Source organism: Anomaloglossus baeobatrachus, chromosome 2, assembly GCF_048569485.1.
Source record: "Anomaloglossus baeobatrachus isolate aAnoBae1 chromosome 2, aAnoBae1.hap1, whole genome shotgun sequence".
Lineage (NCBI taxonomy): Eukaryota > Metazoa > Chordata > Amphibia > Anura > Aromobatidae > Anomaloglossus > Anomaloglossus baeobatrachus.
This window is the reverse complement of record NC_134354.1, coordinates 565,419,413-565,445,266: the sequence shown is the minus strand read 5'-3', so window position 1 is coordinate 565,445,266 and position 25,854 is coordinate 565,419,413. Positions and strand designations below refer to the sequence as shown.

Below are 25,854 nucleotides of genomic sequence, written 5' to 3'. Positions count from 1 at the left end.
TCTCAGACTTTTGAGGTCCATGGTTATTGGACCCTTCCCAGCTTAAAAATAGCAGGCCACAGCCGCCTCAGAAGGGGCACATCCATTAGATGCGCTATCCAGGCGTTTCCATCCAGCTCATCCTGTTGCCCTGGTGCGGTGGCTAACGGGGTAATATGTGGGGTTGATACCAGCTGTGTAACCTCACCTGGCATCAAGCCCTGGCATTGGTGATGTCACGATGTCTATCTGATACCCGATATCACTAACCCAGTCAGTAATAAAAAAAAAAAAATAGACGACAAACAAATTTATTGTAAAGAAAAAAACAAATCTGGGTCTGGGGTAATCCAATAAGGGGTCCTACGACTAGCCATACTCACTGTCCCAGTCAATGAAGAACAGAATGTTCCTCATAAGCTGATAGAACAGTGTTGTGACATGAGCTAACATCATTAGGTCAGGCCAGATCACCGCAGGGCATGACGAACGCAGACGTCATGAGGTTAGTTAGGTACATTACCTGTGGTGATGAACGCCGCTTAACTTGTGACGTCAGCGCTCATCACTGAGTCCCATGGTTCGCCGCGTTTTCAAGCGAAGTATTATGTGAGCCCGTGACGTCACCGCTAGTCACAGTCATGAGCTCCCGCGAGACTTGAGGTGATATTGCTGGGGGGCATGTAACTCAGTTACTAGCACTGACGTCAGAAGTACAACAGACTTCTTCACCACAGATAATGAACTTAGCTAACCTCCTGATGTTGGCGCTCATCACACTGCTGTGCGAGCAGCTTGGGGGCTGGCGGGGTAGTGGGACACTGCAGGGACACTAGTGGGAGATTGCAGGGGCACCAATAGATAAAAGCCACACGGAAGTGCTTACGTGGGGCTTCTGACGAGTTTGCAGACCCATTGACTTGTATTGTGTCACAGTCCGCAATTGCAGAACAGAATAGGACATGTTCCATAATAACGGAATGGACTATGGACACAGATGTGGTTTTTGTAGGAACTGATGGCACATGGAAGTGCTTCCATGTGCCATGCAATCCTACACAAGACACATTGAAAAGATGATCTTGTCAGTAGGTCCGCAAAAAAAATGGAACTGACCAGGACAACCAGAACGGTCGTCTGAATGAGCCCTAACCCTGTAAATTAAGTGGGCTTGCCTCACAACTACATTGCCAAGCACATGCACGCTAACTGTGGTTTAGACCATTAGGCCATTAGGATGCTCTGAAGGGAGGGGGCATTTGGATTTGAGAGTACAGATTTCGCTGTATTTCTTTTTTTGGGGTGGGAGTGGAGCCAATAGCACTTTTCCAGAGCCTTTATGCTACCAGTGTCATGGAAGCCCCCTATATTTCCACTAACAAATGTGGGACCTTAGTGGAAACTTTGTTTGTGGTATGACTTTTATTCTTTTGCTGGTAGTTTAGGTAAAGAACATTTTTGATCAGTTCACATTTATCCTGTGCTCTATGCTGAGCACTTAAATTGAGGTTTCCATCTACATCTCTGAAATACAAGGTTTCAGGTGAAACTCCAACTGATCCATTCACTATGATGAGGCAGCAGAGTTTTTCTGGACACCATTTGGGCTCTTTTCAGCGGTGTCCTACTTTTTAAAAGTGCACAAAAACGTTGTTGACTGATTTATTTTTTTTTGGGATGCTTAAAACATATAAATAGATGACTCCATCTGCCTCATTACAGTGACTTTTCCATTGGAATTTTGTCTGAATCATGTTTTTCAGAGATTTGCACTTAATTCCCGGTGTAAGCGCTAAGCAGGACAAGATGACATGTTCACAGACACCATTTTTATTTACATGTGACTTTTTGCTCACGTTTTATCCCACTTTTCTTGTCAGCTGTTTGACAAAAAGACATGGTTTTTACTATGGTGGTTCTTATATTTTTTGATGTGTTCACTGTAGGGCTTAACCAGTGTGACAGTTTTAGGGCTCATGCACACGAGCATAAAAATCGGACAGGTGGAATGCATTAAAAAATCGTATTCCTTTCAAACCAATGTTATTCTATGGGGCATTTCCAATCTGAGATTTTTTTTTTTTCACAGACCTAATGGAACTAAGGAAAAAATCGATTGTCAGCGAGTCTCGCATGACTTGCACCCATACAAGTCTATTGCTGCGTGTGAAACATCGGGCTGCACTCAGATGACATCCGCAGACAGGCGGTGGAGAAGATGGAAAGATCACTCTCTCCCTCTTCTCCGCAACTGTGATCCAATCACAGGATCAGCTCACAGTTGCATGATACCCGGCTCACACTCGCAGCAGAGCCTGATACGATTGTCATTAGATTATCACGTCAATTACTCTTGCATCGGATGCCATATGCCCATCGGTCCCTGGCCTTTCTAGATCGGGTTATTCTGGACTCAGTGATACCAGATATGTGTATTTTTCATATAATTAATATATATATATATATATATATATATATATATATATATATATATATATACATACACAATTATTGGTATAATATTTTTCATTTTTTTTATTTTTGTTATGAATATTTTACAATTATTTGTGTTTTATTTGTTTTTTTATTTTGTACTTAGTCCCTATATGGGACATTAACTTTTATTACTATGATTGCTGGTATAATGTATTGCAGTGAACCAGAATTGTAATACATTATACCTGTCAGTGTGACACTGACAGAAGCCTTTTAGACTATGCTCCTGGCATATTCTAACAGGCTTGCCATAGCTGACTGACCTCAAGGTTGTCATAACAACCCCAGGGCCCCCCCATGATCCTGTCGCCAGGGTGTCGATGAGTTGGGAGAGCACACACCCTCTCCTTGAGTCCTAAATGCTGCAATCGCTATTGATCACAGCTTTTAAGGGTTTAAATAGCCAGGGGCGGTGCGGTGACTGTCACTGGCTGTGACAGCCAGAACTTAGCTTTAACATATGCCGAGCTCCCAGCGGTAATCATACAGGCACAGGTTTTGATCGCCATGATGCATCATCAATCAGGAATCCCTATCTGACCATAACATATAGGTATATCAAATGTTTTGAAAGAGTTAAAGAGAATATGTAGCCAAACGAGAACAAGTCCTGCACTGCCTGCCCTCAATTTACCTTTTGGTCCAGTGGCTCACGTGCTGATGGTTATCATGTGGCGCTGGTTTCAGGCGCAGCGTGCTGGTCGGTAGCAGACAGCTAGGGGATCCAACAGCAGGGAGACGAAAAATCGACCGCAAACAGCTGCTATGCCAAACAATTTCTTTTATTTAGACGATTTTCTCCATAGGTGCAGGTAAAAATGCGGGAGGTGGCTTGGATGCGAGTCCCTCCACAGGACGACGGCCGTTTCGTCTGTAAGTCAGACTTCTACGGGTCCACATCAGGGAGTGGCCGCACGCACCTTATAAAGGGGAGTGCATCCAGGCCACCGCCCCGCACGTTAAAAACAGAGGAATTAACCCATAACAGTGATTTACATGAATGAATACAAAACATCCCATTTAAAAAATTAAATGGGATGTTTTGTATTCATTCATGTAAATCACTGTTATGGGTTAATTCCTCTGTTTTTAACGTGCGGGGCGGTGGCCTGGATGCACTCCCCTTTATAAGGTGCGTGCGGCCACTCCCTGACGTGGACCCGTAGAAGTCTGACTTACAGACGAAACGGCCGTCGTCCTGTGGAGGGACTCGCATCCAAGCCACCTCCCGCATTTTTACCTGCACCTATGGAGAAAATCGTCTAAATAAAAGAAATTGTTTGGCATAGCAGCTGTTTGCGGTCGATTTTTCGTCTCCCTGCTGTTAAAGAGAATATGTCACCCGTTTTTTGCTGTGTAATCTGAAGATAACATGAGATAGAGGCTGAGACACATGTTTCAGGGATATGTCACTTATTATGCTGTATCCTGTTTCAAAACAAAGAAAGTTTTATCAGCAGGAGATTACCACTGCCCTAACTAGGTCCCCTGGTCCAGCCATGCACTGATTAGCTGCTTACTGTCAATATACAATGTATAGAGAGCTGTGGTGTGGGTGGGGCTAGCTTTCTGAGCTTTTACATGCTACATCTAAATACTCGGTGTCATCTTCTGCACGCAGTAAATTTAGTGATACGTTTGTGGAATCAGGGTCACTTTTCCAACATTATGCTGCTCTCAAAGGAGGGAGCAAATACCTGGTGACATATTCCCTTTAACTTCCTTTGAGCTCGCATTTCCTGCACATGACGGCTAATTTAAAAAGTAATCATGTGCCTCTAACTCCACCCGCAGCTGTTTGCGGCATTTAACATGTACTGCAGGGGAGTGTGTCATTCCTCCTGCCCATCGGCGCTCCCGTGTTGTGATCTAGGGGTGCCAATGGGTTGTCAGCCAGGGGTCATCTGTTGACCCCCATGTCTGTCATTTCGAAACTTCTGTGAACTCGAGCCATGAGTTTGCATTCATAGATCATGAGTCTATCTATATATAGCACTGCTATAGCACTGCATTGTGTAGCACAAACGATCAGACTATCGCAAGTTCAAGTCCCCTAAAGGGACTAATAAATACAGTAAAAAGTGAGAAAAAAAGGTTTTTCAAAAATATGAAAATAAATTCAAATCACCCCCTATTGCCCATTAAAAATAAAACAATTAAAAAATAAAAATACACATTTGTCATCGTTGCGTTCATAAAAGTCAGATCTATCTAAATATGAAGTAAATAAATATGTACGGTAAACAGCATAATGAGAAAAAACACAAACCTCCAGAATTATGTTTTTTGCTTGACGTAACATTGTAGTAAAATACAATAAGAGGAGATCAAAACATCGTATGGACCTCGTAGTATCAATAAAAATGACAGCTCGGGGTGCAAAAAAATAAGCTTTGACAGTGCCCCAGATCCCTAAAAATTAAAACATTACAAGTCTTGTAAAATGGAGACACAAGCAAAAAAAATTATATTTTTTTCACAAATGTACTTTTTTTTACCATTTAAATAGAAATACTTACAGCAAAGATGGGCTGCAGTTGTACATCGCCCGGACCAAAAACTAATACTCTAGCATGATACAGCTAAACCCCCCACTAAGTGGAGGCATCACCGGCTATAATGGCTATGGCCATAATACCAACTAAAACCTCATATTTTTTTGTACAGGATGCAGCCAGGCCCCTTTCTGTTAGGCCTTGCATATTAGAGTTCCTGTCCCTGTATGGTGCACAGATGGAGTACGGCTTGGCAGTCCGCCTGATCTAATAGTATGGGCATCACCTAATAGGCTGCGGGCTTGTGACTGCATATCTGCATGTGTGAACAGTGCTCTATGCAAGCCATCAGTGTGCAGTTTTATCATCCAGCAATTGTCCCTCCATGTTTTGGAAGTGTGTGTGTGATTTGCTCCTCCTGCACCTGTGATGCCTCCACGTAGTGGGGGCTTATCTGTATCCTGCTAGAGTAGTAGTTTTTGGCCTGGGCATTGTACAACTGTAGCCCCATCTTTGCTGTCAGTAATATTTATTCCTCTTTGTTGTGTGTTTTTTATATTATACAAAAAACTAAATAGTTTTCAAAGCCAGCTTATCCGTACACTCCTGTGTGTGGATTCCAGTATCAATCCAGAAGAAAGTCCGCACGGAAAACCAGAGCAGGAGCCAGCCACGGGAAATCCAAATGAAAAAACTTTATAACTCCAGCGGACAAATTTGAGGATGCAGATATATATTAAAAAAATGTTTGCATTTGCAAATCTTTATTTTGAAAAACTTCCATAAAATTGGAGCCACACTTCTGGGCGGGGAAGGAAAGAGATTAGGAGTGGTAGCCTGCTTGGACTACGCGTTTAGGCGTACATGGAGACCATGTAGAAGGCGCTTGTACGCCGAAACGCGTAGTCCAAGCAGGCTACCACTCCTCCTAATCTCTTTCCTTCACCGCCCAGAAGTGTGGCTCCAATTTTATGGAAGTTTTTCAAAATAAAGATTTGCAAATGCAAAACATTTTTTAATATATATCTGCATCCTCAAATTTATCCGCTGGAGTTATAAAGTTTTTTCTTTTTTATATTATATGTAGTGTAGGGACCTACAAGCATGAGGTTTCCATGACGAGGGTTGTAGGCTTCCGTTTTATGGCCATAATACCAACGAAAAACCTCATATTTCTTTTGTACAGGATACAGCCAGGCCCCTTTCTGTTAGGCCTTGCATATTAGAGTTCCTGTCCCTGTTTGGTGCACAAACGGGGTACAGCTTGGCAGCCCGCCTAATCTAATAGCATGGGTGTCACCTAATAGGCTGCGGGCTTGTGACTGTGCATCTGCATGTGTGAACAGCGCTCTATGCAAGCCATCAGTGTGCAGTTTTACCATCCAGCAATCCCCTCCTCCATTTTTTTTGAAAATGTGTGTGTGATTTGCTCCTCCTGCACCTGTGATGCCTCCACTTAGTGGGGGTTTAGCTGTATCCTGCTAGAGCATTAGTTTTTGGCCTCGGCGATGTACACACTGCAGCCCATCTTTGCTGTAAGTAATATTTAATTTTTGGAGGATATTTATTCCTCTTTTTGTTGCTATTTTTACATTTAAATAGAAAAAAAAAACTATTCATGTTTGGTATCTGCGTACTCGTACTGACATGGAAAATCATATTGTCAGGTCAGTGTTACCGTAAAACGAACAAGGTAAAAAAAAAAACAAAACAATTGTAGAATTGTACTTTGCTTGCAATTTCAATGCACTTGGAATTTGTTCCCTGCATCACAAGACAGAATGAATGGTGTCATTCAAAAGTACAACTCGTCCCGCAAACAACAAGCCCTTGTACGGCTATGGGGACAGAAAAATGAAATGGTTTGGCTCTTGGAATAAGGGGAAGACAAAAACGAGAGCAGAAAATCGCAAGGTAGTGAAAGGGTTAAAGAAGAACAACAAAGTGGATTTCTTTTGAAAGGTATCAATGTAACCAATATTACAGCCCCATTACAGCCTTGTGTTTACTTTAGACTGCAAATGGTGCTGATAGGTTCTCGTTAAACATATTACATTTTTCATACACGTACACCATATATAGGTACTGTTATTGAGCTCAGCGACGGGTTTTGTTCACCAGACATTTCTGCATTGCTACAAAATGACCTTCCTTTTTTTTTTCTTCATTTAGGAAATATTGCCCAATTTAAAGGGTTCTTCTCTTTTTTTGAGACTAAATATGATGTAAATGATAAACTGTATACTATAACCATGGGGAGGTTTACTTTTACGCCTGAAATGTATTGCAGGGTATTCAGCAATATTAGTAGAATTCATTAGAAATTGTTAGGGGAAAACTTTTCTCCTTTCGGTGACTGACAAACCAATCTGGCTGCCAATGAGGAGTCATAGCTGCAATGATCCTCTGGGAAATGTGCAAATTGTCTCTTCACGGAGGAAGGAGACGATCTCTAGCGTCACCTATTGGAAGTAGCGAGTTTCTCATATATGCACTCATACAGTTACCGTACCACTCTAGCTGTGTAAATGCATACAGAAGAGGGTGCTTTGGAGTTCTTTCTAAAAATCAAACAAAAAAAAAACAAATAGACTTGTCATGTATTTTGGACCAATTTTGATAAATCACCACTATATTGACCCTTTAATAATAAACCACCAAAGATCTATCCATTTCCTCCTTTATTTCCATAAACCATTATGTACTATACATAATACCATTACACTTTGCAGGCATCATTGCATATGAGCCATATTGAACTGGCTCCATTGTGTACAGCAGGTTAATTGGGGTCGGTCTCCTGTCAATGACACTCTGCTATGATGGTGCTAAAAAATTGGGGAGCTCTGCCTGCTGTCAGTAATTAGGTATGTGATGTAGTGTATCTGTGTAGTACAACACTTATTTACAGTGCCTTGAAAAAGTATTAATTCCGTGTGAACATGTCCACAGTTCATAAAAAGAACATGGATTTTGTTGAAATTTTATGTAATACTAGCTGTACTACCCGGCTTCGCCCGGGTTAATAACTGTTGTTAACAAAATACAATGTATTAACAAAAATGTATTCTGCACACAAAAACCACAAAACAAATAGATAGAAATGTAATTATTAAAAGGAAGAAACTAAGCTAAAAGAAGCATTTCACAACATATATTTCAACACCACAGATATTCCACACAGATTTAACTAAATTGGCCAAGTAATGTGCTCCGTCTATCTCTTTCAAGATCTGTCTCTTTCCCCGTCTGTCTCTTTCCAGGTCTGTCTCTTTCCAGGTCTGTCTCTTTCCAGGTCTGTCTCTTTCCAGGTCTGTCTCTTTCCAGGTCTGTCTCTTTCCAGGTCTGTCTCTTTCCAGGTCTGTCTCTTTCCTGGTCTGTCTCTTTCCAGGTCTGTCTCTTTCCAGGTCTCTCTTTTTCCAGGTCTCTCTCTTTCCAGGTCTTTCTCTTTCCAGGTCTGCCTCTTTCCAGGTCTGCCTGTCTCTGTCTCTATCTCTCTGTTTCTTTCCCCATCTGTCTCTTTCCCAGGTCTGTCTCTTTCCCCGTCTGTCTCTATCAAGGTCTGTGTCTTTCCCCATCTATCTTTGTCTCTCTAGCTGTCTCCACCTTCCCTGTCTGCCTGTCTCTGTCCCTGTCTACATGTCTGTCTGTCTCTTTCCCCATCTGTCTCTTTCCAGGTCTGTCTCTTTCCAGGTCTGTCTCTTTCCAGGTCTGTCTCTTTCCAGGTCTGTCTCTTTCCAGGTCTGTCTCTTTCCAGGTCTGTCTCTTTCCAGGTCTGTCTCTTTCCAGGTCTGTCTCTTTCCAGGTCTGTCTCTTTCCAGGTCTGTCTCTTTCCAGGTCTCTCTCTTTCCAGGTCTCTCTCTTTCCAGGTCTGTCTCTTTCCAGGTCTGTCTCTCTTTTTCACCGTCTGCCTCTCTTTTTCACCGTCTGTCTCTGTCTCTTTCACCGTCTGTCTCTGTCTCTTTCACCGTTTGTCTGTCTCTTTCACCGTTTGTCTGTCTCTTTCACCGTTTGTCTCTGTCTGTCTCTCTCTATCCGTCTCCCACAGACATCTTATTACCTCACATGTAAGCTTCTTATACTATGAATGTCTTTTGTTCCTATAGCAACCACTCACAGCTCCTACTAATAGCCTATAGTTCCAGGCTCCATTTACTTTAATGAAGGCATGTTTTTTGGAGAGTAACTGTAAAGCGCGGGGTTAAATGTTCCTGTGAAAACATAGTCTACGACGTTCCCTGGGTCACATGAGGTGTCTGTGCAAAATTTTGTGATTGTAAATGTGACGGTGCGGTTACACTTTTCATTTCACTTTTTCCCCATTATGTAGATAGGGGCAAAATTGATTGGTAAATTGGAACACACGGGGTTAAAATTTCGCCTCACAACATAGCCTATGACGCTCTCGGGGTCGAAACGTGTGAGTGTGCAAAATTTTGTGGCTGTAGCTGCGACGGTGCAGATGCCAATCCCGGACATACATACATTCACACATTCAGCTTTATATATTAGATACCAACATTAAAGAGAACCAACCATCAGGATTTTCATGTGTAAAGTAAAGCCAGTGTCATGCTGGTGCTAGGATGTTGAATGTAAGCATGCTTTTTGTTCAGAGATTGGAGGTTTTATTTCAGAAATATGTGCAAGTAAAGTTGCAGAAATGCACTGCTATTTTATTGACAGGTGCAACAGGGGTGGGAATATGTGGGTCAAGTTATGCTATCTATTCCTGCCCCTGTCTGCCTATCTGGCCTTGGTAGAAGTTAGGCTGCTTACACATCAGCGGTAGTCTGCCGCAATGCCGGATCTGGCACAAATGCGGTACCGTTCAATGGAATCGCGGCAAGATAAGGTCACATGCAATCGCATGTGACAGCATGTGACCTTATCTTTCCGCGATTCCATTGAACTGTACCGCATTTGTGTCGGATCCGACATTGCGACAGAATACCGCTGATTTAAGAGCAGCCTTAGACTGTATGGGCTGCATTTTGAACACGCCCCTATCACGTGACAGAAATTACTTAAACCTGGAAGGAGCCCATACAGTCTAGAATCTACCAAGGCTAGGCCGAAGACAGGGGCGGGAAAAGATGGCAAAACCCAATCCTCATATTCAACATTCTTCTTTGCAAAATAGCTCTAGCTCAGCGAGATTGGCTGGAGAACATCTGTTAGCAGCAATTTGCAAGTCTTGCCAAAGATTCTCAATGGAAATTAGATCTAAACTTTGATGGGGCCATTCACACACGTTTGCAAAAAGTTGAACTTTGGCCCCATCCATTCAGAGCACCTTTTTCCACATGGCAGTTGTGCCCCCTACATGGCTTTTTGCAAATTTCAAACAGGAATTCTGATGGCTTGCTTAAAAAAGTGGATTTCTTTTTGCCACTCTTCTATAAAGGCCAGATTTGTGGAGTATATGACTAAAGGCCCTGTTGCACGCTATGATTTATCTGACGATCTCGTTAGCGATGTGACACGCCCATATCGTAGTTAATATTTGCCGAGATCGCACATAGGTCGTTTAGTAGCGGTCACACGTACACATCTCACAAACAACGCAACATCGTTCAGCGATATATTGTTTGCCCAAGGCAGTTGTGTGGATGTTATTCGTCGTTGGCAGGGTGACAAATGTACCAATATGTCTGCTGCGTTCCAAACGGTGAACAATATTTTGAAACTGAACGACGTGTCAACGTTCAATGATTTTCAACCTATTTGCGATCGTTCGGAGTCGCACGTAGGTGTCACACGCAACGACGTCGCTAACGATAACGGAAGTGCGTCACGGAAACAGTGACCCCAACGACATATCTACAGATAAATCGTAGCGTGTAACGGGGCCTGTGGACAGAATCTGCCACCTGAGCTGTGCATCTCTGCAGCTCCTCCAGAGTAACCATGGGCCTCTTGGCTGCTTCTCCTAATTAGTGCTCTACTTTGCTTGGGATGTCAGTTTAGTTGGACAGCCAAGTCTTATTAGGTTTGCAATTGGATGTTCAGAGCTTGGGCTTTTTTTTTTTTTTTTTAATAACCTAATTCTGCTTTACTCTTCTTTACAACTTTATCCCTGATCTGTCTGTCTATATTTGTTTCCATGATGGGGTTTGCTCTCTAATGTTCTCAAACAAACCTCTGAGGCTTTCACAGAACAGCTATACGTATACTGAGAATTAACTACACAAAGGTGGATTCAAGTTTCTAATTAGGTGACATCTGGAGGCAATTGGTCACTTAGGATTCTATTTAGTGATATGAGACTACAGGGGCTGAATATAATGCAATTTTTAGATTTATATTGTTTATATTTTTAGAAAATCATATATTATTTCCTTTTAAATTTCACAAATACTTGCTACCTTGTGTTGGTATATCACATAAAATTGCAATAAAATTAATGTAAGTTTGTGGATGTAACATGAAAAAATGTGGAAAAGTTCATGGGGTATGGATACTTTTTCAAGGCACTGTATATGTACAATTGATACCTTCACTTAAGAAGGACTTGCTGCCGTGTCAAGAATGACCAGCTTTTGCCCTTTTTATTTCCGCTGCTCCCGAGTGTTCTTTTTTTTTTTTTTATTTTATTTACAGTCCACCAGTTTCAGAGATAAGGTTTTTTAATTTACTTCTACTTTTTATGCCCAAGGGGCGTGACTCAAAGGATAAAAATGCAGAGTAGCCTAAAGGCACGCCCCAGAGATTCCAGGAAAAGAAATAAGTAGCAATAAATAAAATGACCCATATCAATGCAATATAGTGGATTTTTGAAAAAAAATTGTCTCTGTACACTGCGTGATGGCATTATTCACATTATGTTTAGGGCACTAACTGAATGTTTTAGGCACTTGGACAGTGTGAGTCTTACACACTTATAAACCATATATGTGAACCCCCCATCTCCTTGACCGTCTTCTCTTTGTGTCTCACTACTGTATATTGTATAAACATATAAAAGGTATAATTGGTATGAATGTAAGACAAATCCCAGTTTGCTGCCAATTATACAGTGCTATTAGGATATTTTGTAACATCTATATATATAATTGCCTTATTCTGTCTGTCTGTCTGTCATGCTCCAAAATTGTGTCACGGTGACAGTGTCACGGTGACATGTCCTTACGGTGACACAAAGCTGATTGGCCGCTGGGTTCGCCATGGCCCCGCCCCCCCACACGGATTGGCCTCTCGCCCCGGCTGCGCCCCCACACGGATTGGCCAGCCGCTCACCCAGGCTCTGCCCCCCCCCACAGATTGGCCTCTCGCCCCGGCACCCTGCAGGCATTGGCAACTCGCCAACGCCACGCCCCGCCCCCCTCACGCAATAGACGTTAGCTCTCGCCCCCCCACCCCGCATTGCCCGAACTGACACGGTCACGGAGCCACGAATCCCAGGTGAGTACTGTACTCCCCCCCCCCCCCTTTCCCCCCTCCCCAACGGGAGCCCACATCAGCGTACGCCGCCGCCGTATGCTGGTGTGGGCTCCCGTGCGAGCGGGGGACGTGTTGCGCTGGTAACCATGCTTGCATAGTTACCAGTAAATCAAGGTCCTGCAGCGGCGGGACTTCCAGACGCACAAACATAACAGCACACACACACGCATACACACACACATCAGATCGCACTCACTCTCACACACACCTCACACACACATCGCATCCACATACTCACAGCATCCGGCGATATCGCTTGCTTCTCGGCCTCGATACTGTGCTGTTGTGATCTTCCAGGACCTGACGGAGGATCACATGGCCAGAGGCATGTGGTATGTCCGGATGTTGTGAGTATCAGCGCGTATGTGCGATATCGTCAGTGTCTGTGAGTGGATGCGATCGGGTGTGTGTGAGTGGATGTGATCGGGTGTGTGTGAGTGGATGCGATCGGGTGTGTGTGAGTGGATGCGATCGGGTGTGTGTGAGCGGATGCGATCGGGTGTGTGTGAGTGGATGCGATCGGGTGTGTGTGAGTGGATGCGATCGGGTGTGTGTGAGTGGATGCGAGGGGCTGAGGCTGGGGACAGAGAGGGGCTGAGGCTGGGGACAGAGAGGGGCTGAGGCTGGGGACAGAGAGGGGCTGAGGCTGGGGACAGAGAGGGGCTGAGGCTGGGGACAGAGAGGAGCTGAGGCTGGGGACAGAGAGGGGCTGAGGCTGGGGACAGAGAGGGGCTGAGGCTGGGGACAGAGAGGGGCTGAGGCTGGGGACAGAGAGGGGCTGAGGCTGGGGACAGAGAGGGGCTGAGGCTGGGGACAGAGAGGGGCTGAGGCTGGGGACAGAGAGGGGCTGATGCTGGGGACAGAAGGCTGATGCTGCGGGTAGAGAGGCTGATGCTGGTGCAGCATGGGGGATGGATTACAATGGGGGGTGCGCAGCATGGGGGATGGAGCACGTTTGGGAGTGCGCAGCATGGGGAATGGAGCACGTTTGGGAGTGCGCAGCATGGCGGATGGAGCACGTTTGGGAGTGCGCAGCATGGCAGATGGAGCACGTTTGAGAGTGCGCAGCATGGCGGATGGAGCACGTTTGGGAGTGCGCAGCATGGCGGATGGAGCACGTTTGGGAGTGCGCAGCATGGCGGATGGAGCACGTTTGGGAGTGCGCAGCATGGCGGATGGAGCACGTTTGGGAGTGCGCAGCATGGCGGATGGAGCACGTTTGGGAGTGCGCAGCATGGCGGATGGAGCACGTTTGGGAGTGCGCAGCATGGCGGATGGAGCACGTTTGGGAGTGCGCAGCATGGCGGATGGAGCACGTTTGGGAGTGCGCAGCATGGCGGATGGAGCACGTTTGGGAGTGCGCAGCATGGCGGATGGAGCACGTTTGGGAGTGCGCAGCATGGCGGATGGAGCACGTTTGGGAGTGCGCAGCATGGCGGATGGAGCACGTTTGGGAGTGCGCAGCATGGCGGATGGAGCACGTTTGGGAGTGCGCAGCATGGCGGATGGAGCACGTTTGGGAGTGCGAAGCATGGCGGATGGAGCACGTTTGGGAGTGCGCAGCCTGGCGGATGGAGCACGTTTGGGAGTGCGCAGCATGGCGGATGGTGCACGTTTGGGAGTGCGCAGCATGGTGGATGGTGCACGTTTGGGAGTGCGCAGCATGGCGGATGGTGCACGTTTGGGAGTGCGCAGCATGGAGGATGGTGCACGTTTGGGAGTGCGCAGCATGGCAGATGGAGCACGATGGGGAGTGCGCTGCATGGGGGATGGAGCACAATGGGAAGTGCACAACACACCACACACACACACACACACTGGGAACCACAAACAACTGCCCTACACAGACACCTACACACACAGACAACGCTGCACACACACAACACCCAACACACAAACACCGCGGCACACACAAATATACGCACATACCGCACAACACACACATTGCACAAAACATACCTCCCCCCAAAACACACCACACACACACAAACCGCGCAACACACAACGCTACAGACACACAGCGCTCCACAAACAACGCAACACACATACAACACCGCTCTCACCCCCGTCACACCCAGACAACACCCAGAACATGTACAGCGCCTACACAAACACTTGGTAACTACACACAACATATATATATATATATATATATATATATATATATATATATATATATATATATATATATATATATATAAAACAAAAATCATACATGAACTACACAATACGTAAATTCTAGAATACCCGATGCGTAGAATCGGGCCACCTTCTAGTTCTAATATAAAAGATTCTGCCTAGTGGCTAAGGGATACATGGGATCCATACAGTGTAATGAATCTACAAACAGTATTACTGAGCTCCTTTGCTGCAGGGCTGAGATCCACTCCTTCCTCAATACTAGCTTGGGTTTTCCTGGAGTGTGCATCACTGAAGTTCATCTGGACACACATTCTTAGCCAAACCCAGTGATTTCAGTGGGACCTTTGATCACCTGTGTGTGGTCAGTGGCACTTCTGCAGCGCACACTCCATAGTGATGTGGAGGAATGTGTCCGCACTACCAACAGGTTAACTGTTTTGCTACTATATACACTGTGGGGTTTATGAAGATAAAATAATGCTGTACCCATTCCAGTTTTCTTGAACTGAAAGAAACCATGCATAACCAATGTTTACCTTGTTCTGTTTATTGATGCCCTGCGCTTTAATTTTCAGAAATGACTCAATTCTCTGTTCTATATTCTGAGGTTGTGTATCTGTACTTTGTGTATTGTTCCTGCTCTATAAGCAGACACATGTCCAGGTGATCTTCCAATATTTTTGAATAGTGTTACAGGTAATGGCAGTTTCATTTGCCTGTGCTGACTTGTTTCTATTATTTTTCTCTACAGTTTATCTCCCGTCTTCGCATTGTTTGTGCCATTTTATTGTTCCATGCCACGAGTGCCATTGGCTCACATATTTGGCTGGTTACCAATCACCAATAAAACTTTGGTGTACATAGTAGGACTACAGGTAGGTGACATTTCATCTGTTATACCTATTAAATTTACTAAAAATGATTGGTCTTTGCTTCATTTTTATTTTATTTACAAAAAAGCTTGTAGTAAGAGACCCAGTCTTTCCGAAAGTGAAATAAATCACCATGCAAGCTCTGAACTACCACTAGTACAGTGTTTCCCAAACTCCAGTCCACACGGCCCTCAACAGGTCATGTTTTCAGGAATTCCTCAGTATTGAACAGGTGATGGAGTTATTATCAAGGCATCACATATGCAATACTCAGTAAATCCTGAAACCGTGACCTGTTGGGGCCCATAAGGACTAGAGTTTGGGAACCACTGCTGTAGTACGTTTGGCAGTAGGGGGCAAGTTGGAAGCGTCATGTATACTGAAGCTGATTACTTAGAGAACCTGTCATGTCCGCAAACACTTTTAACCTGCAGAAATGAGGTTAATCTCGAGGTTAATAGCATTACCAAACTGCCCTGCTGCTCTGAAAGCCCATCTACCTTGAGGAAATTAACTTTATTCCTCCCCTAAGCCTCCTCCTTTGAGTAATAAGGGTGTGGCCTGCTCAGCTTTAGTCACTGGTCTATACATAGTGAGCGGCTGGTGTAACCACATTCTAGCACTGACAGCTGGCTGAGCACTGATGCACTGCAGAGCTGCCTATTAATCGGTACCGGATCGTTTTTACAGCTGTGGCTGTGCTGCTATGTACTGATCGGTGACTAAAGCTGTGGCTCTATGACTGAAAGTCGGAGTCTACTGGGAGGAATAAGATTAATTTCCTCCCTGTAGCCCTGCTTTCAGTGCAGTGGCCACACAGCCTTAGAACTCTATTAACTTGCAGATTGACCTCATATCTGCAGGCAGTGGCGTAACTAGAGTGTGATGGGCCCCGGTGCAAAGTTCGGACCTGGGCCCCCCTCTACGTACACCGACACTTGGGATATTGTACAATAACACTCGGGGTACAGGATAATGACGCTGACACTTGGCTCTTTCCCTCAGCACCCAGATTTCCCATGATTTGAAATCCCTCTATCAGCACTCAGCTTTCCTATGTTCTGATATCCATCTTGTCCTCGGCATCCAGCTTCCCCATGCTCTGCTATACTTCTTTCCCTCAGCACTTAGCTTTCCCATATCCGAGCATGGGAAAGCTGGGTGCTGAGAAATGTATAGCAGAGCATGGGAAAGCTGGGTGCTGAGGGAAAGAGCCCTTTTCCCTCAGCACAAAACATTCCCATCCCCTGCTTGTATCTTTCTCCCCCCTTGTATATAGTTCTCCAAATACTGTAATGGCCCCCAAATAGCTTCCATGTTGTATAAAGGGTCCCACATAACCCTTCATATATTAGAATGCAGCTCCATAGTCCTCCATGTATTATAATGCATTTCCCAGAGTTCTTCATATAATATTATTCACCCCATAGTACTCCATATATTATAATTCGCCCCAGGCCTCCATGTATGATGCAGCCACTTCCCATGTATAATGCAGCCAGCCCCCCATGCTCCATGCATTATGCAGCCAGCCCCCCATGCTCCATGTATAATGCAGCCAACCCCCCATGCTCCATGTATAATGCAGCCAACCCCCCATGCTCCATGTATAATGCAGCCAGCCCCCCATGCTCCATGTATAATAAAGCCCCCATGCTCCATGTATAATGCAGCCCCCCATGCTCCATGTATAATGCAGCCCCCCATGCTCCATGTATAATGCAGCCCCCCATGCTCCATGTATAATGCAGCCCCCCATGCTCCATGTATAATGCAGCCCCCCATGCTCTATGTATAATTTAGCCAGCCCCCCATGCCTTTATGTAATATGCAGCCAGCCCCCCATGCTCCATGTATAATGCAGGCAGCCCCCCATGCTCCATGTATAATGCTGGCAGCCCCCCATGCCTTTATGTATAATGCAGCCAGCCCCCCCATGCTCCATGTATAATGCAGCCAACCCCCATGCTCCATGTATAATGCAGCCCCCCATGCTTTATGTATAATTTAGCCAGCCCCCCATGCCTTTATGTAATATGCAGCCAGCCCCCGATGCTCCATGTATAATGCAGGCCCCCCCCCATGCTCCATGTATAATGCTGGCAGCCCCCCATGCCTTTATGTATAATGCAGCCAGCCCCCCCATGCTCCATGTATAATGCAGCCAACCCCCATGCTCCATGTGTAATGCAGCCAGCCCCCAGTGCTCCATGTATAATGCAGCCAGCCCCTTATGCTCCATGCATAATTCAGCCAGCCCCCAATGCTCCATGTATAATGCAGCCAGCCCCCAATGCTGCTCCATGTATAATGCAGCCAGCCCCCAATGCTCCATGTATAATGCAGCCAGCCCCAATGCTCCATGTATAATGCCGCCAGCCCCCAATGCTCCATGTATAATGCAGCCAGCCCCTCATGCTCCATGTATAATGCAGCCCCCCATGCTCCATGTATAATGCAGCCCCCCCATGCTCCATGTATAATGCAGCCCCCCATGCTCCATGTATAATGAAGCCCCCCATGCTCCATGTATAATGCAGCCTCCCATGCTCCATGTATAATGCAGCCTCCCATCCTCCATGTTTAATGCAAGCCCCCCATGCTCCATGTATAATGCAGCCCCCCATGCTCCATGTTTAATGCAAGCCCCCTATGCTCTATGTATAATGCAGCCCCCCATGCTCCATGTTTAATGCAAGCCCCCCATGCTCTAGGTATAATATAGCCAGCCCGCCATGCTCCATGTATAATACAGCCAGCCCCCCATGCTCCATGTATAATACAGCCAACCCCCCATGCTCCATGTATAATACAGTCAACCCCCCATGCTCCATGTATAATGCAGCCAGCCTCCCATGCTCCATGTATAATGCAGCCCCCCCATGCTCCATGTGTAATACTAGCAGCCCCCCATGCTCCATGTATAATGCTAGCCCCGCATGCTCCATGTATAATGCTAGCCCCGCATGCTCCATGTATAATGCAGCCCCGCATGCTCCATGTATAATGCAGCCCCGCATGCTCCATGTATAATGCAGCCCCCCATGCTCCATGTATAATGCAGCCCCCCATGCTCTATGTATAATTTAGCCAGCCCCCCATGCCTTTATGTAATATGCAGCCAGCCCCCCATGCTCCATGTATAATTCAGGCAGCCCCCCATGCTCCATGTATAATGCTGGCAGCCCCCTATGCCTTTATGTATAATGCAGCCAGCCCCCCCATGCTCCATGTATAATGTAGCCAACCCCCCATGCTCCATGTATAATGCAGCCAACCCCCCATGCTCCATGTATAATGCAGCCAACCCCCCATGCTCCATGTATAATGCAGCCAGCCCCCAGTGCTCCATGTATAATGCAGCCAGCCCCTTATGCTCCATGTATAATGCAGCAAGCCCCCAATGCTGCTCCATGTATAATGCAGCCAGCCCCCAATGCTCCATGTATAATGCAGCCAGCCCCAATGCTCCATGTATAATGCAGCCAGCCCCCAATGCTCCATGTATAATGCAGCCAGCCCCTCATGCTCCATGTATAATGCAGCCCCCCATGCTCCATGTATAATGCAGCCCCCCCATGCTCCATGTATAATGCAGCCCCCCCCATGCTCCATGTATAATGCAGCCCCCCATGCTCCATGTATAATGAAGCCCCCATGCTCCATGTATAATGAAGCCCCCATGCTCCATGTATAATGCAGCCCCCCATGCTCCATGTTTAATGCAAGCCCCCCATGCTCAAGATATAATACAGCCAGCCCCCCATGCTCTAGGTATAATATAGCCAGCCCCCCATGCTCCATGTATAATACAGTCAGCCCCCCATGCTCCATGTATAATACAGCCAATCCCCCATGCTCCATATATAATGCAGCCAGCCTTCCATGCTCCATGTATAATGCAGCCCCTCATGCTCCATGTATAATGAAGCCCCCATGCTCCATGTATAATGCAGCCTCCCATCCTCCATGTTTAATGCAAGCCCTCCATGCTCCATGTATAATGCAGCCCCCCATGCTCCATGTTTAATGCAAGCCCCCTATGCTCTATGTATAATGCAGCCCCCCATGCTCCATGTTTAATGCAAGCCCCCCATGCTCAAGGTATAATACAGCCAGCCCCCCATGCTCTAGGTATAATATAGCCAGCCCCCCATGCTCCATGTATAATACAGCCAGCCCCCCATGCTCCATGTATAATACAGCCAACCCCCCATGCTCCATGTATAATACAGTCAACCCCCCATGCTCCATATATAATGCAGCCAGCCTCCCATGCTCCATGTATAATGCAGCCCCCCATGCTCCATGTGTAATACTAGCAGCCCCCCATGCTCCATGTATAATGCTAGCCCCGCATGCTCCATGTATAATGCAGCCCCGCATGCTCCATGTATAATGCAGCCCCCCATGCTCCATGTATAATGCAGCCCCCCATGCTCCATGTATAATGCAGCCCCCCATGCTCCATGTATAATGCAGCCCCGCATGCTCCATGTATAATGCAGCCCCCCATGCTCCATGTATAATGCAGCCCCCCATGCTCCATGTATAATGCAGCCCCCCATGCTCCATGTATAATGCAGCCCCCCATGCTCTATGTATACTTTAGCCAGCCCCCCATGCCTTTATGTAATATGCAGCCAGCCCCCCATGCTCCATGTATAATGCAGGCCCCCCCATGCTCCATCTATAATGCTGGCAGCCCCCCATGCCTTTATGTATAATGCAGCCAGCCCCCCCATGCTCCATGTATAATGCAGCCAACACCCCATGCTCCATGTATAATGCTGGCAGCCCCCAGTGCTCCATGTATAATGCAGCCAGTCCCCCATGCTCCATGTAATGTATAATGCAGCCAGCCTTCAATGCTCCATCTATAATGCAGCCAGCCCCCAATGCTGCTCCATTTATAATGGCAGCCAGCCCCCAATGCTCCATGTATAATGCAGCCAGCCCCCCATGCTCCATGTATAATGCAGCCAACCCCCCATGCTCCATGTATAATGCAGCCAGCCCCCAATGCTCCATGTATAATGCAGCCAGCCCCCAATGCTGCATGTATAATGCAGCCAGCCCCCCATGCTCCATGTATAATGCAGCCCCCATGCTCCATGTATAATGCAGCCCCCCCATGCTCCATGTATAATGCTGGCAGCCCCCCATGCCTTTATGTATAATGCAGCCAGCCCCCCCCATGCTCCATGTATAATGCAGCCAACCCCCCATGCTCCATGTATAATTTAGCCAGCCCCCCATGCCTTTATGTAATATGCAGCCAGCCCCCCATGCTTCATGTATAATGCAGGCCCCCCCATGCTCCATGTATAATGCTGGCAGCACCCCATGCCTTTATGTATAATGCAGCCAGCCCCCCCCATGCTCCATGTATAATGCAGCCAACCCCCATGCTCCATGTATAATGCAGCCAGCCCCCAGTGCTCCATGTATAATGCAGCCAGCCCCTTATGCTCCATGTATAATGCAGCCAGCCCCCAATGCTCCATGTATAATGCAGCCAGCCCCCAATGCTGCTCCATGTATAATGCAGCCAGCCCCCAATGCTGCTCCATGTATAATGCAGCCAGCCCCTCATGCTCCATGTATAATGCAGCCCCCCATGCTCCATGTATAATGCAGCCCCCCCCATGCTCCATGTATAATGCAGCCCCCCCATGCTCCATGTATAATGCAGCCCCCCATGCTCCATGTATAATGCAGCCCCCCATGCTCCATGTATAATGAAGCCCCCCATGCTCCATGTATAATGCAGCCTCCCATCCTCCATGTTTAATGCAAGCCCCCCATGCTCCATGTATAATGCAGCCCCCCATGCTCCATGTTTAATGCAAGCCCCCCATGCTCAAGGTATAATACAGCCAGCCCCCCATGCTCTAGGTATAATTTAGCCAGCCCCCCATGCCTTTATGTAATATTCAGCCAGCCCCCCATGCTCCATTTATAATGCAGGCAGCCCCCCATGCTCCATGTATAATGCTGGCAGCCCCCCCATTCCTTTATGTATAATGCAGCCAGCTCCCCCATGCTCCATGTATAATGCAGCCAACCCCCCATGCTCCATTTATAATGCAGCCAGCCCCCAGTGCTCCATGTATAATGCAGCCAGTCCCCCATGCTCCATGTATAATGCAGCCAACCCCCCATGCTCCATGTATAATGCAGCCAACCCCCCATGCTCCATGTATAATGCAGCCAGCCCCCAGTGCTCCATGTATAATGCAGCCAGCCTCTTATGCTCCATGTATAATGCAGCAAGCCCCCAATGCTGCTCCATGTATAATGCAGCCAGCCCCCAATGCTCCATGTATAATGCAGCCAGCCCCAATGCTCCATGTATAATGCAGCCAGCCCCCAATGCTCCATGTATAATGCAGCCAGCCCCTCATGCTCCATGTATAATGCAGCCCCCCATGCTCCATGTATAATGCAGCCCCCCCATGCTCCATGTATAATGCAGCCCCCCATGCTCCATGTATAATGCAGCCCCCCATGCTCCATGTATAATGCAGCCTCCCATCCTCCATGTTTAATGCAAGCCCTCTATGCTCCATGTATAATGCAGCCCCCCATGCTCCATGTTTAATGCAAGCCCCCCATGCTCAAGGTATAATACAGCCAGCCCCCCATGCTCTAGGTATAATATAGCCAGCCCCCCATGCTCCATGTATAATACAGCCAGCCCCCCATGCTCCATGTATAATACAGTCAACCCCCCATGCTCCATATATAATGCAGCCAGCCTCCCATGCTCCATGTATAATGCAGCCCCCCATGCTCCATGTGTAATACTAGCAGCCCCCCATGCTCCATGTATAATGCTAGCCCCGCATGCTCCATGTAGAATGCAGCCCCCCATGCTCCATGTAGAATGCAGCCCCCCATGCTCCATGTATAATGCAGCCCCCCATGCTCCATGTATAATGCAGCCCCGCATACTCCATGTATAATGCAGCCCCCCATGCTCCATGTATAATGCAGGCCCCCCATGCTCTATGTATAATTTAGCCAGCCCCCCATGCCTTTATGTAATATGCAGCCAGCCCCCCATGCTCCATGTATAATGCAGGCAGCCCCCCATGCTCCATGTATAATGCAGCCCCCCATGCTCTATGTATAATTTAGCCAGCCCCCCATGCCTTTATGTAATATGCAGCCAACCCCCCATGCTCCATGTATAATGCAGGCCCCCCATGCTCCATGTATAATGCTGGCAGCCCCCCATGCCTTTATGTATAATGCAGCCAGCCCCCCCATGCTCCATGTATAATGCAGCCAACCCCCCATGCTCCATGTATAATGCAGCCAGCCCCCAGTGCTCCATGTATAATGCAGCCAGTCCCCCATGCTCCATGTAATGTATAATGCAGCCAGCCCGCAATGCTCCATGTATAATGCAGCCAGCCCCCAATGCTGCTCCATGTATAATGGCAGCCAGCCCCCAATGCTCCATGTATAATGCAGCCAGCCCCCCATGCTCCATGTATAATGCAGCCAACCCCCCATGCTCCATGTATAATGCAGCCAGCCCCCAATACTCCATGTATAATGCAGTCAGCCCCCAATGCTCCATGTATAATGCAGCAAGCCCCCCATGCTCCATGTATAATGCAGCCCCCATGCTCCATGTATAATGCAGCCCCCCCATGCTCCATGTATAATGCAGCCCCCCATGCTCCATGTATAATGCAGCCCCCCATGCTCCATGTATAATGAAGCCCCCCATGCTCCATGTATAATGCAGCCTCCCATCCTCCATGTTTAATGCAAGCCCCCCATGCTCCATGTATAATGCAGCCCCCCATGCTCCATGTTTAATGCAAGCCCCCCATGCTCTAGGTATAATACAGCCATCCCCCCATGCTCTAGGTATAATACAGCCATCCCCCCATGCTCCATGTATAATACAGCCAACCCCCCATGCTCCATGTATAATGCAGCCAGCCTTCCATGCTCCATGTATAATGCAGCCCCCCATGCTCCATGTGTAATACTAGCAGCCCCCCATGCTCCATGTATAATGCCAGCCCCGCATGCTCCATATATAATGCAGCCCCCCATGCTCCATGTAGAATGCCACCCCCCATGCTCCATGTATAATGCAAGCCCCCTCCATGCTCCATGTGTAATGCATGCCCCCTCCATGCTCCATGTGTAATGCATGCCCCCCCATGCTCTATGTATAATACAGCCAGCGCCCCATGCTCCATGTATAATGCAGCCAGCGTTACATGCTCCATGTATAATGCAGGCAGGCTGCCATGTATAATGCAGGCAGCCACCCATGCTCCATGTATAATACTGGCAGCCTGCCATGCCTTTATGTATAATGCAGCTGTAACAGGGTGAAAATGTACATAAGATAAACTTGCATGTTTGTTATTGTATTATATATATTTATGCTATAACTTAAATGGCCACTAGGTGTCACTAGAGGGCAGGCACACTGCTAGACAGTAAGAGGTTACATTAGGTTTCCCTGGTAACGTAGACTGAGATAGACGGTTGAAAAGTCCAGTCAAGATCTAAGGGACTGCGCAAGAGAAAGACGGCTGTTGTTTCCCCGTGTTTGGATTCATAGAATTGCCTGGTTTGTTTTTCTTTTCCTTTTGTGGACTGCTTACTCGTTTTTTTTTCCTTGGAGCTCCTACTGCCCCTGACGAGGGGAATTCATCTGAATGAATTTTTCTTCAGAAACTATTTGGATAAAATCATCTAAGAGTGAATCAGAAGCAGTCTGAGGGAGACAGACGCCATCTTGGGTGAAAGACTTCAGTGAGTAACATGTGACCTGAGACCGATCGGTGTATAATAGTCAGTCAGGGACATATATATAGATAGGATAAAGAAAAAGGAAGATTATTCTTCTACAGATTATTTACTGAGAAGGAGCGGTGTTTCCTTGTTTATCCTGAGGCGTTTGCTCTGAAGTTATTAGAGATTAAGCTGTGTTGTGCTGATAATAACAGACTATTCTGCCTTTGCTTCATCACACTGTCTGGGGGCAGTGAGGTACTGAATATAGAATAGAGGTATATGTAGAGCTAAAGGTAGAGGTACAGGTATAAAGGTACATGTACATACATTTACTTGTTTCTGGCTGTTTATGGGAAGGTGGCCGGGTACCCTGATTGAATTGTAAACATAAGGGTGGTGGTTGTAAGATTATATCCTTGGAGGGATCACGTGCCATTATCTGTAGTAGTGCACCCGGGTAAGCCCCATCAATAGATAAAGGAGGGAGCGGTATAGTGGGGGGAAATATAGTCCAGTTCATCCCGACAGACCAAGACTTGAAGTCCTCCAAGTTGCATAAACTGTTATTGTTTATTCCGGGCTGTTGTGGCCCATACGTTGAAAGACAACTGTTTTTTTTTGTAAACAAAATTTTTCTTCACTTATAAAGAAAAACTGTTATTCACCATCTTTGTGTCCCTGGGTTTTCCATAGTGCCATTGTATCTTAATAATCATAACGACCGGCATTCAGTCGTTACACAGCCAGCACCCCATACTCCATGTATAATGCAAGCCCCTCCATGCTCCATGTATAATGCTGGCAGCCCCCCCATGCTCCATGTATAATGCTGGCAGCCCCCCCATGCTCCATGTATAATGCTGGCAGCCCCCAATGCTCCATGTATAATGCTGGCAGCCCCCCATGCTCCATTTATAATGCTAGCAGCCCCCCACCTCCTGTGTATGGACTGATTTTTTTATTTTTAAACAAAACAAAAAACAAACAAGTTCTTACCTCTTTCCTCGTTCCCCCGCTGCTGTCCTCACGTCTCTTCGTTCACCTGCTGCTCTGTCCTCACCTCTCCTCCGTTCCCCTGACGCTGCGGTCGGCTTCCTCCTGCCCTGCGCTCTGTGCTCTGAGCACAGCCGTCGCACAGGAGTGATGTCACTGTGCAGGCACAGAGGGAGAATGAAGTGTGGAGCGGCCCGTGCGGCTCCCGCTTCATTGTTGCTGTGTGTGATGATGGGGGAGGGGGGCCCGATGTCAGCGGCGGCACCGAGTCATATAGCGGTCGTGTGGTCTGTGCCAGAACAGCGCAGCTTCTCCCACAGAAAGGACCTGGCTGCTGATCTGCAGAGCGGGCCCCTTAAGTGCCGGGCCCGGTCGCAGTCGCAACCTCTGCGACCGCGGTAGTTACGCCCCTGTCTGCAGGTTATAGCATTTGGAGGCATGACAGGTGCCCTTCAATTTTCTACAGACCATACCACTTTACATCTTCAAGTGCAAGTCACATTAAAATGAAACCTTCCTACTGTCTATCAGCCTGATCCTTACTTCTCCAACCATGAAATCATATAACAGGGTGACTGATGTGATCAGCACAACACAATGTTATAAGAAGTCAAGCATTGTTAATTCTTGGGAAACACAAGTATACAGTATACTCGGGC

At 46.9% G+C, this 25,854-nt stretch overlaps 1 protein-coding gene across 2 annotated transcripts in view; it reads left to right on the top strand.

The window, feature by feature from the left end:
* UBAC2 (UBA domain containing 2) overlaps positions 1-25,854 on the top strand; it is a 298,565-nt gene that overhangs the window by 172,254 nt on the left and 100,457 nt on the right. For both annotated transcript variants that reach the window (XM_075336716.1, XM_075336715.1), the window contains exon 6: positions 15,307-15,430. In XM_075336716.1, the coding sequence (XP_075192831.1) occupies positions 15,307-15,430 (124 nt within the window). The remainder of the gene's footprint in view (positions 1-15,306; positions 15,431-25,854) is intronic.